Raw genomic sequence first — 12,010 nt, 5'->3', positions numbered from 1 at the left:
GTTGGAACCTGCAGTGGCCCTGTCAGGTTAGGGCTGAAGTGGTGCTTGCCACAGGACTGGTTCTGTATTGGTGGAACAAAGACCCCATTAGGCATGATGAAGGAGATGAGTGTGAACAGCCAAGAGGAACCTAAGCTGCCACGCACAGGGACCGCCTGATCCCCCCTTCACCTACATCTCACAGTATGGGCTTCTCTTGCCTTGTGCAAATAGCAAATTTGACAAATATTTCTGTTTCCTTTTACTTCTAAAAATTAAAAAGGAATTGGATTAGCTGATGCACATGATTTTTCTTTGTTACCTTTAGGTCAATCAGAATTCTGTTGTGGTAAATTCCCTCCTCTTCCTGCAGAATTCTGTTATAGTTAGGGGAGGCGCTCCTGTAAAGAAGCTTCCTCTGGGATAGACGACCAAGAAGCACAAGAATGGGTCAGCATGCGTTTCTGTTGCCCTGATTTTGAAGCATTTCCACCTGACTAAATTAGTCAGGACCAGGCTGTTTGGCAAGGCTTCATTAGCTGGCCTTCTAAGGGGTTCCTTTCAGCTCTGGGGCTCTGTGATCTAGAGGTTTGCTGGTCACTCCAAGGAGCTTGGAGTACCACATGCACCCTGAGGCCAAGACCAGTGACAGAAAGGACAGACGAAGAACATGGCAAGTCTGTACATGCGTCAGAGTAAGTGTCAACCAGGAAGAAGCAGGCAGGACAAGTCAAGCAGCAGGGTATGAGTGAATAGAAGGGGTCAGGTAGGTCAGAAGTCAGCAGTCAATGTGAAGAGCTCAGTGAGGGAAACAGGAGCCTTCTCTGTCCCAGCAAGAAGGTCGTGTCTAGGAATTAACGGCGACTGGATGGACATCTGGGATCTGTCAGAGTTGAAAAGGCAAGGCAGAAGGGAGGCTAGCAAGGTAAATCTGGACCTGGCAGGTAATCAGGGGGACTCAGAGATGGCAGAGAGAGCGCAGGAGTCTGGAGAAGGAACGAGCCCCAGATGGGAAGTCACTGTCCTTGGGCTTGAATTCCAGGTCTGCTGTTTATTACGTGTTCGCCCTTGGACAGGTCACTTCATGTCTCATTTCAGTGTGCCGCCCTTTTATTTATGAAAGAGTTAGACTAGACGCTCTCTCTAAAGTCCCTTCCAGTGACCTCTTATCAGGATGCCCTCTGCAGCAGCCGTGGGTGAGCTCACTTCCTCCTAGACAGCCCATTTCAGTTTGGAGCCTTTTGGTCGTTAGAAAAATGTTCTTATGTTGAGCCAAAATGTGTTTCCCTCGAGTACTATATAACTGAAAAGTACAATCAGTGGTGCACTGATGAAGGTCAGCAGCCGGCTCTCCAGAAAAAAAAAGTCAACAAAACAGACTCATAAGGTTAATCAGAATATGGATGTTTTCTGTCACTGTTTCTCTGTCTAAGCAGTTACCTACCACACAGCAACTCAAGCCACGGTTTGTATAGTTTACAGATTGTTTCTCCAGCTGGTTTGAACTGGCTGAGAACTGAGCACAGTTAGGGCACATTCTATTTTCTGTTCTCTAGGTTTAACAGTCTGAGTTTCTTCAGCCTGTCTTCCCTTGACGGATTTTCTAAGTCTTTCTTCCCTACGTTAGCCACCTTTTTGTGGCCTGTGCCCTTTCCTGAGCACAGTGCTCCAACTGCAGCCTCCTGCACCAGAGAAGCCAGAAGGGCTCAGCTCTGTCAGCAGAGATGCGAAGTCTCTTGCCCATGGTCACATGGGGGTTTCCAGCAGAGCCAGGATTAGACTTTGCAGGCTGAGCTTCTCGATGCATGCACTCTCAGACTCATTTGATATATTGGTTAGTTTTGTTGAACTGGGGTTTTTTCCTTTTTTTTTAATTGTTCATTGCAAGGGGATGACTCACAAGATAGGAAGGGGAAATGAGAAATATTCTGAAATGAAAGTCAAGTCATGTGTCAGGCCCTACGCTAAGCCCAGAATATAAATAATGTAAAGAAGAAAGATAGCCGTACATCTTTAAAAACTTTTTAAAAGCATGGTATTGTTTCTCTGAAGGAGAAAGTCAGTACCAGACACAGACCAAAAGAGTGGGGAATCGGAAAGACATTCTTGATGGATCTGTTGCTTTAACAAAGCTATCTTCCGTTCAGGGGTTTCCAATCTTTTCAAGCTTAAAAGTGTTTTTTAACATCAATAGATTTTTTTTTTGATTTCTACTTAATAATAATTGTACTCTTAGTATCCATTTATTGAGAATTCAAATAATTGATTAAAAAACTACTATGATTTCAGAAATGTTCTTAAATGAATTGTTTTTTATTGATCACAGTAGTGTACATATACATTTGAAAAAATAGTAGATATTTGTATGACACAGTCAACAGAAAGTTTGTTTGCTTATTCAATATATTTAAGTCATACCAGAGATTCTGCTTAAGCTGAAAAACAAAGTGAAAATGACTGGTGTGTGTTGATGTGGGTTTGAGGACCTCTTGGGGTAACTGTTCCCTCTCCTCCCCCTGTAGATCTGAGAACCACTGTTCTAAACCAGTCTTCTTAAACATCCCCTGAGTCTAGATCACTTAGAGGTATGGGGAGACAGCCCAGAAGTGCTGAGTAATGAGAGGAAGCCTTTGTCCCATGTCATGTTTGCCCTGAATAATCAGAGCGATGAGTCATTGACACAGGGCATCGTTGGCTCTGAATTACCAGGGGGCCTTTATCCAGGCGTCTCTGGCTTTGATGCTGACATGTTTTATGGTGCTTTTTCTCTGAGTTATGGCACATTTCCTTGTGCCCATCTAGGCGTACTAGATTACAGCCTTTCTCCATTTCTGTTGGCAGAGCTTTTATCTCAGTTATCAGGAGTGAGACGTTCTGCGGGAGGACAGCTCAATTCTTCTGGCCCCTCAGCTTCTCAGTTACAGCAGCTGCAGATGCAGCTGCAGCTAGAACGACAACACGCACAGGCAGCACGGCAACAGCTGGAGACCGCGCGGAATGCAACCCGGCGCACCAACGCCAGCAGCGTCACCACTACAATCACACAGTCAACAGCAACAACCAACACGACAAATACGGAAAACAGTCAGCAGACCGTTCAGAACTCCCAGTTCCTGCTTACGAGGTAGCTGGCTCTTTGCCGTTCTCAGGGGGTTTTGTTTAGACGCTGAGTATTGGAGAATTCATCCGAAATTAACTTTGCCTTTCCTCCCGACATCTGAGTTGTAAAGCCTCATGTTTCCGTCAGCTGGGAAGCCCACAGCTCCTAAGGCTGTTCCATGTCGCATGTTTCGCTGAGTTGTCTTGGACAGCTGGACTCGCTCCTTGCTGAATGGCCTGGTCTGACAATGAATAGAGCTTCTCTTTGAGAAATGCTGCTGGGTTTCCAAAGCCCTTCACATACACTGTAGTTATTGCCATGATTTATTATTTGCCATCATGGTCCATTGATTCCTCCAAATACCCGAGTAGATTGTACGGGTATTATGATCCCATTTTAGAGATGAGGCTGCAAGGGATTGTTGCAGATCTCACCAGTCAAAGTCTTCGACCTTACCGACCCAGTGTCCTTTTCATTCTTCCATGCTGCCTCCTTAGAGTAGGGTTGGCCAGGTACTTATTTTGAAAGTGTTTTTCTGTATCACTTCATCTGCTCTGGGTATAATTTTCTTTATTGTCCAGAAAGCTTACCTATCATGATAGTTCATGTACAGGTAATATTAGACAAAGCTGTGGACATAGTTCACTTTTGCCTTCTCTTTGTTTTCTTTCATACTGCTGAGAGTATTAAAAGGGACATGGATGTTACAGACCTTCCCTGAATATAGGTCCTGCACAGCTGGACCGCAGCATGTCAGCACAGTTAAATAACAAGCCACAGGGTCAGCATATGCAAGTAATGGCCAAAGCCAGCTTTGCATGGCCGCTTGGGGAATGGCTCTCTTCTGGAATCACATCACGCAACCACTGGAGTTTGTGAATTCCAGAAGGATACAGGAAAGGAAGGAAAATGAAACAATGAGCTGTGGATTTGTTATTAACAGAGCTTAAAACCAAGAAAACTGAGCCTCTTCAGAAAGTAGAGGAAGGGGGTGGCTAGGTGGCACAGTGAATAGAGCACCGGCCCTGGAGTCAGGAGGACCTGAGTTCAAATCCAGCCTCAGATACTTAACACAAAAACTAGCTGTGTGACCTTGGGCAAGTCACTTAACCCCAAATGCCCTACCTTCCCCCTCCAAAAAAAAAAAAGTAGAGGAAGGTAGAATATAAATTGGAAAAGTGAATCAGGAAAGCAAGACCAACATCTGTCATGGGCCTAAACTGGCTTTTAAAGTAGTAGCCATGCTTGGGTCAGCGTATTCCACGTGTCCTGTTCTCTTCTGAAGGGAAGCAGTAGACACAGATCGGTTCACCCACCCTGGCGTTCTGCTTAGATTTCTTTTTTCAGATAAACCCTCAGCTTATGGAGGGCCCCAAGTGACAGCCACCACTGCTCAGATGAGGGTGCATGTCTTCAGAGGGTAGGCCTGTTCTCTCCCAACCCTGTCTCAGGGTTCCTCTCTCAGGCGTGGGTTCACCTGGCTTGCTCTGGTCTAAAGATGGAGCTTGTTCCCCAGGGCCCTGGACCTCACCCTCCTGCCCAACAGCAGATTGGCGTCCTCTGAAGTACAGAATGACTTTGCCCAAGGAGTCTAGTGCACATTCTTAAGATCCAGTGTGCTTTGCCAATATTCCTAATAGGATTTCCACTACTCAAAAAGTTTTTTAATTGGGTTCATTATTAATCACCATTGGTTTACCACAGACTCTTGCCACCATCTAGGAGAGATGATATACCAGAAATTACCTACAACACCATTGGGAACACAGGCCTCAGGCTTATACAGAGCCTGGCTTTATAGTCGGTCAGATGCCCTCAAATAATACCATGTTCCTTCTCCTTCACCTCGTCCAGGACAAGGGAAACCTAAAGCTGATAGGGCAAGCATGTCTTCAGGTATCAGGACAGGCACTGGCTGATTGATGGGTCAGACCTCAGATGTAGTCTGATTTTTCTCACCTTGCCTCTTCTTTCCTGGTCTTCACGGGGGCAGGGGATTCACTGATCCTACCAGGGAGTGTGCAGTTCACTTCCACAGTCCAAATGTAGCCTAGTTTCAGACTGTGGTAAGCCCTTTCCCGGCCCTGTCCCTGGAAGCAGCCTTTCCAGGTACTAGCTTTGTCCAAAAAGAAGCCAGCCTACCCTGATTAATTCAGACTGGCCTCTTACTAAGCAGGTAAATGTAGTAGACCTTCACCTGCCCTACTAACCATTCACTCCTATCCCAAGAGGGATGGGAAGATTTTTTCTTTAGGCTAAAGATCTCAGCTTTATTTAGGCTTTGGACACTTTTTGTTTTTAGTGAAAATTTACAGCTCACCTCACCAGGCACCATCTTGCCATTGCATTCTTATCACAAAGAAATTACCCACAGACCCTCTGTGCCCCCTTGAAGGCCATTCTTTAGAGCCTTAGCTTAGTTTGCTTTCTTGCCTTGAGAACAAGTCATTCCACAGGTGATTTAGGAGTTATTCTCTGCTCCCCTAGCATTGATCTGACCCCAAGAGCCCAATGTCCTGCTGCTGCCACAGCCTCCTGGGTCCATTCTTCTGGGTCTATGAAGCGACCTGGCCACAAGAAAACCAGTTGCTTTCAGCTGCTAAAAGAAATGTGGAAACAAAAACTGCTTTTTGTTCTTCTGGCAATACATTGTGATTATTTGATGGAAAAATCTCTATCCTTCCACTTTCTTCTTGTTCTTCCACTGTACTTTCCCCATTGGTCCCTTTTCCAATCCCCGTTCCACATCTTTCCCTTTGTTTCTTTGGAGCCAAAACTGAAGTCTGATTCCTGCCTAAGAGGTGGACAGCTTTAAGCTCTGAGCAAGAAACCTGGGAGATGGAGCCTCATCTTGTCCACTTCCTTCCCTCTTAGCCCTGTAAGGAAAGAAATGTGAATATCTGAAGTTGTTTTTTTAGTGGCAAAGAAAAGAAAGAGTGGGGCAGGGGTCAGAAAAACAGATGTCTATGGGAAATAGGACTCAGCTAAGCCCCTTTTCTGCAGACATCTAATTACATTTAAATCGTGTCTCATGGAGGATGTTTTTTGCTAGCCTTTCAGTTGCCAGGTGCTGCTATTCCTGCAAATCCAGCTTTCTATAAAAACATCTGTTTACTTTTTTAAGGCCTAATTTCTTATAGAACCATGCTAACATGTAGTCCTTTCTCAGCATAGGAGGGAAGTGGGTTAATTTGTACTTGCTATTTTACAATGAAGAAACTGAGACCCAAGGAGTGTTTCTGTTCAGTACTCGTGAGTTCTAAGGTTTCTCAGTGTGTGGCACTCCCTTCGAGAGCACAGTTGGAGATGGTTGGTTTCTAAAAGTTGCTGTGGTTGAGAACGTCATCGACCTGTGGCCAGCCTCCTTAGGAGCCTCTGACTTCTAGTCTTGTCCTCAGACACCAGGCTTCCAGTCTTCCTGGAAGAAGCCTGTGTACTTGGGAGGGCCTGTGAGAGCATGGCCTCTGAGAACCCACGTGAGGCATGGGAGGTTCTAATGGCTGGAAATCAGAGCAGGCCAGAAATGTCAGCTTCTGAGTGTCCATTTTGTTTTACCATGTGAACCCTGCTTTTAAACCAAGTTTTACCTTGGATGGCACAGATCTCCATACCAAAGAAAAGAGCCCTCTGTCCATGCAAGAACTATTTGGCAGAGGGGCACAGGCGTAACGTTGCTGCCTGGCCTCCCTCTTAGGGCCTTTGAACTCACCCCATCATCAGCCACCTTTGACCGATTCTGTTTTCTTTTGCTGCCCTCCAGGTTAAACGATCCCAAGATGTCTGAAACAGAGCGTCAGTCGATGGAAAGTGAGCGGGCAGACCGTAGCCTATTTGTCCAGGAGCTTCTGCTGTCCACTTTGATGCGTGAAGAAAGTTCGTCCTCCGATGAGGACGAGCGGGGGGAAATTGCCGATTTTGGTGCTATGGGCTGTGTAGATATTATGCCTTTAGATGTTGCTTTAGAAAACCTAAATTTAAAAGAGAGTAATAAAGGGAATGAGCCTCCACCACCTCCTCTTTGATGACACCCCAATTCGCAGACAGTGTCCTCTGTGCTGTATTTGCCAATGAAAGTGGACAACAGCTATCTTGGGTTTGTTTTGGTGATTGTAATTTCAGGTCTGTCACTCTTGTTACATTGTGTACATTCAAAAGGAAGAGAGAAAAAAATATATATGATAATCATTTCCACTTAACTAATTTTTACTTCTAGCAGGTAAATGTAGGTAGCAGTGCAGGGGTGATCCTGCTTCCTGTACCTCGACATGCAAAAGGCTCCTAATATTCCACATTCAAACTGAAGAGGAAAATTGAAATCTCTAATGAAGCTGCTGTGTGTATTTATGAATATTAATGAATAAAACTGCTTGGATGGTTTACCTTAACTACTGCATGAGGTTTTTTGCAGCGTGCATGAGTTTTAGTGACCTTGTCATTTAAAAACAAATACAAGGAGTAAAGCTATATGAGACCCAAAGCTTTCCCCGACATTATTCAAAGGCTACATGGCCCAAGAGTGAGTGTGTGCCAGCCGTTTGCAGCCATGAAGTAGCTTTTGAATAATGTCCGAACATCTGACTGAATCACCCCCTTCCTTTCTGTGCCTCGAGCACGTGACGCCAGCTGTGCTGTGGAGTGGGCCCTTTGCAGGGCGAAGCCCCTCGCCCTGGGGGACTGCTCTGCTTGGCTGCCCACGTGGAGTTCAGCCTCTTTAATGCATCCGAGAAGACACCACAGTAAAGCTACTGTTGAAATCTGCTGCAAGGGCGTCTGGGTGCCCTCCAAATCAAATCCTGTTCATATTTGTTCAAAGTTTTTACTTTTTTGTGGTTGTTTCAAATTTTTCAATTGTTAAACATGTTTTATTCAGGTGTAGATGAATTCATTTATTCACTGTTCAACAAAGTTAACCTGGATTATGTTGTCTTAGTTTTTTAAAAGCCTCACCTTCTCAATCATATTTTGAGTTATTTATGTATTTGCTTCTAGTTTGCAAAGACTTGTCAGTACCGGGGGAGCTTGAGGATGTGACTTCCCAGACTTTGTCAATATATTACAACTGAATTCTTAATGCTAACTTTAGCACCTTTTATTTATTGGGGTTTTCTGGCATAAAAAGTAAAAGCCTTTTAATTGAATCATGCCACCTACATGCCTATATTATTAATCCTCTATGTAAAAAAAAAAAGGAAAAAATGTACAGCGGGTTTTTTTTGTGCATAGACTTTCATAATTTACCTGAGGCAGGGACAGCAGCTGGGATAGGGGTGGTGGGGTTGGCAGGGATGGGGAGGGAATTGTTTTGGAATGTAAACTTTAGGACATTAAAACAAAGTTCGCACAGCTTCTGAGAAATTTACAACTAGGCTTATCTATAATCATGTCTTTTCCAGTTCCCTTTTCTCTCTCCCTTTCTCTCCTTCACTTGCCATTCTTTACTTGCCTTCTTTTTCTGTGTCCTTCCATTTCTGTAATGATTCAAACATTTTAGAATTAAATTACAGACTTGAATACCCACTGGTGTTCTTAAGAGAACTGTGACGTGTATGTTAATCTAAAGTAACCAAAAAAAAAGTCATCTCACATGTCAAAAAAAAAAAAAGGTTTGTTTCATTTTCATTTTCCTAAAGAAGCTTCAGATTCCAATGGTTTCCACATAATAATAGGTTTGTTTTCTTTAGTCTCTGCAACGAAAAATGTTTTAAGGGAAAAATTTTACACTAGGCCTCTGGTTATCCTAGCAGTTAACCCCAGTAGGGATTTTTTTATTGATTGTTGAGGACTTTCAAAAACAATTTTCAAGCTGTAGTCTTTTCAAACACATCTTCTGCACATTACAATAAGACACACAGTTCAATAAAGCATTTTCAAGACTGTTGTTCAGTTGAATTTCTTTGGTGTTGGTGAACTATCCTGACTGCTCTACTCCAGGATTTCAAATTGGGACTCGCCAGCCCAGGTATATTGTCCCCTTCATCCTAAATGGAGCAATCTTGGTTTTGTGTGAATTTGTTCCTTCGGGGGGTACAAAGGAGAAATGAGTCATACTCACTCCTTTTCCTCAAAATTTCTTGGAAAATGGAAAAGCCATTTTTTGTTCTTTTTGAACATCAGAGACTAATGCACAGATCTGTTGAGGACTGTCTCAATGCCAATTTAACATTTCAGAATATCCCAACGTGTCAGAGCATTCCTTATTTTGTTTTTAGCAAAGATTTACAAATATTTCATCCACTTTCTATCCGGGATAAATGCAATATGTTTAAGATAGAAAAACTCAGAGAGAGAGAGAGAGAGAGTGTGTGTGTGTGTGTGTGGTTTGTGTGTGTGTCTAGATTTAGGTGCACATATATAGAAAAGTAACTTTCTTTTCATAACTTACGCTCTACCAATTCTTGTGTCCTTTTTGCTTTGTTTTTTTAAATTAGTATTATCACACTGATTTCTCTCATACTATTGAATGAAAATATGCTTCAAAGACTGATGAGGAAAAAAACAAGCAAATGGATAGAACTTTGCATTTATTTTAGCTACATTTTCAGATCACTCTGGTCTAGTCCTGTCCTGATGACTGTTTTAGCTATAATCTTGGACTATTTTCTGACATTTCATTTACTTTCTATTAGCACATCAGTAAAGGCGTGTCTTGTTCCCTTTGCAGTAGAAGAGGTTCATTGCCCAATGTTTCCAAGTGAAACTGAGGTGGGAAGGGTGATTGAACCCTTTACTGTCTCTGCTCCTTTGTAATCTATACTATTGTATACACAGTGAGTTCTGGTATCCCCAAAAGCTAATAGTAAAATATAAGGATAAATATAGGAGGGATTTTCCAGAGATATCCCTATACTCTTAATTGTATTGAAAGAAACACCAGGGGATTTCGTTTTTTAAAAATAGCAAAGCTCCCCCAAGAAGCAACAGGGTCGTGAAATAGAATTTGTATGGGCAATAAAAATAAAATGCCAAATTGCATTGAATTGATTTAAAGAAACAGCAGAATTAGGGCTGAGGTGGTGTTTTGTTGTTGTTTTTTTTAATTAATAAAGGAATAATTTTTTTTAACTATCGTTTTTGGGGGTGGTTTTTCTTCCAGTATTTCCTTACTAGACCTTAAACTGAAATGGAAGCAGTAATTGAGGACAAATCCTAAAGCACGGTTGTACCTTGTGGGTTTGGACCTGTGTTACAATCCTAGCTTTCTGCCCTGTGACCTTGAACCATTCACCTCCCCCCATCCTTATATCCCTAATCTGTTCAATGAGGGGGTTGGACTAGATGACCTCTAAGGTCCTTTCTAAGGTCTATATATGACCTCAACCTTCCTCTCTTCTCTGCTCCCCCCCCCCAAAAAAAAAGCATCCTGTTGAATGAAATTTCCTTATTCCTAGCAAGGACTGGTCAACATCCTTCATAGCCACCCAGTCTTGAAAAGTCATATATTACCTATGCTGTGAGACAGAAATGACCCTTAGAAGGGGGTGGGGATCTTTGAGAAACTCCTGATGGGAAAAAGATTCGGTCTCAAGACTTTCTAGAGCAGCAAAAAATCAGGGCCTTGGAAAGCTTCCACTTCCCACACAACCTATGGAGAGTTCTAGTGGAGATTTCAGGATTATATAGAGAGGAGCAAGACAAAGTCAGGGGCAAAACCAGGAAAGATGTAATTGGAAAAAAAAAAAGTGTTGATTTCTGGCTTGTGTTGGCTAGTGTAATTTGGAAACAGTAAACATCGTGGATACAAAAGAGTCTCCTAAAAATCCCAAAGGAATTTGTCATTTCTCCTTTACTTGTATAGAATCTTTAATATATGTCCTTGAAGGAGCATGCAGCTGTGGACTAGTCATCTGTACTAACCAGTACTACTGTAAGGAAATACTTCAAGTTTTAAAGGACCAGAATTAGGGTCATTTTTGTTAAAAGTCTGCCAAGTTTTCATCCAGGCAAGTTGTCTGTTCTGAAGATGATCCAAAGACCTCTCCTTTTCGTCTGTTTGACTTTCACTTTTCCTTTTCCGAACCCTACCTAGGAGCCTTTTAAGCCAAACCATTCAACTACCTTTCCTCAAATGTCCGCTGGATGCTTTGCACCAATCTTGAGAACTAAATGCTGTAGCCAATGAGCACAGAGACGCGTGGGGGGCGAGGGATGCAAGGTAGAGAGGAAAGGAATACTTGCCTACCTCTTGAATCCATTCTTAATAGCGTTTCTTTGTTTCCACCTATGTGGTAGGAATTCTTAGAAGAATTAGGCACATCTGTGTTTGAATGTAAGAGACCCTAGTCTAAAACTAAGTGGTGACAAGTTGTTGTTTTTAAGAAAAGATAGCTCCCTAAATTTTATTCTCTTTTCCCAAGACTTTCATTATAGTTCAGAATTGTCCTTATTTCTTTCTAATTGGTCTGCTGGGACCTGATTCCAAGGGCTTTTCTTGTCAAGTAACAAGTGACTTGTAAACAGACTTCAGGAAGTTCATCCTTCCCCTAACCCAGCAGCAGCCCTTATGTGAAGGTGTAACATTTGCTGTCACTCCTTGCCCTGGGGGAGACAGGGAATGGTAGATAGGAAGAGGAATCTAGGCACCTGTTTGAGCATACTGTCTCTGACCCTGGTAGTTAGGTCTGCCGATTAGCCGGTCACTTGATAGATGGTCTGACCCAAGATAGAGGCGTGACCTGGATTTTGGAAGGGAAGCTGTTCAAAGGCCCAGCAAAATAGATAATGCTCAGCAAGTTTGTAAAGAATTATTAGGTACCATTTGATTCCTTTCTTACTGACCTTTAGCTGTTGGCAGCTTATTCTGTGTAGAACTTTATTAGCATATTTCTGGGTTCCCTCATCTTCCCAAGCACACGCACACGCATCCATGCACACACCCACACACGTACACACATCCATGTATGCATGGAACCAAGTCTTCAAAGCGCTTTCAAG

General features: G+C 43.0%; 1 protein-coding gene across 2 annotated transcripts in view; it reads left to right on the top strand.

The window, feature by feature from the left end:
- The window catches only part of KCMF1 (potassium channel modulatory factor 1), a 125,099-nt gene extending 116,142 nt beyond the window's left edge, over positions 1–8,957 (top strand). For both annotated transcript variants that reach the window (XM_069065800.1, XM_069065807.1), the window contains exons 6-7: positions 2,821–3,103; positions 6,840–8,957. In XM_069065800.1, coding sequence (XP_068921901.1) covers positions 2,821–3,103; positions 6,840–7,101 — 545 coding nt within the window. In that variant the 3' untranslated portion in view covers positions 7,102–8,957. The remainder of the gene's footprint in view (positions 1–2,820; positions 3,104–6,839) is intronic.
- The last annotated feature ends 3,053 nt before the right edge of the window (positions 8,958–12,010 follow it).

The sequence above is a fragment of the Petaurus breviceps genome, unplaced genomic scaffold (assembly GCF_028583685.1).
Source record: "Petaurus breviceps papuanus isolate PSGF00001 unplaced genomic scaffold, PetGlider_PUasm1.0 139, whole genome shotgun sequence".
Classification (NCBI taxonomy): domain Eukaryota; kingdom Metazoa; phylum Chordata; class Mammalia; order Diprotodontia; family Petauridae; genus Petaurus; species Petaurus breviceps.
The sequence above is the reverse complement of the archived record's forward strand: the minus strand, read 5'-3'. Positions and strand labels throughout refer to the sequence as shown.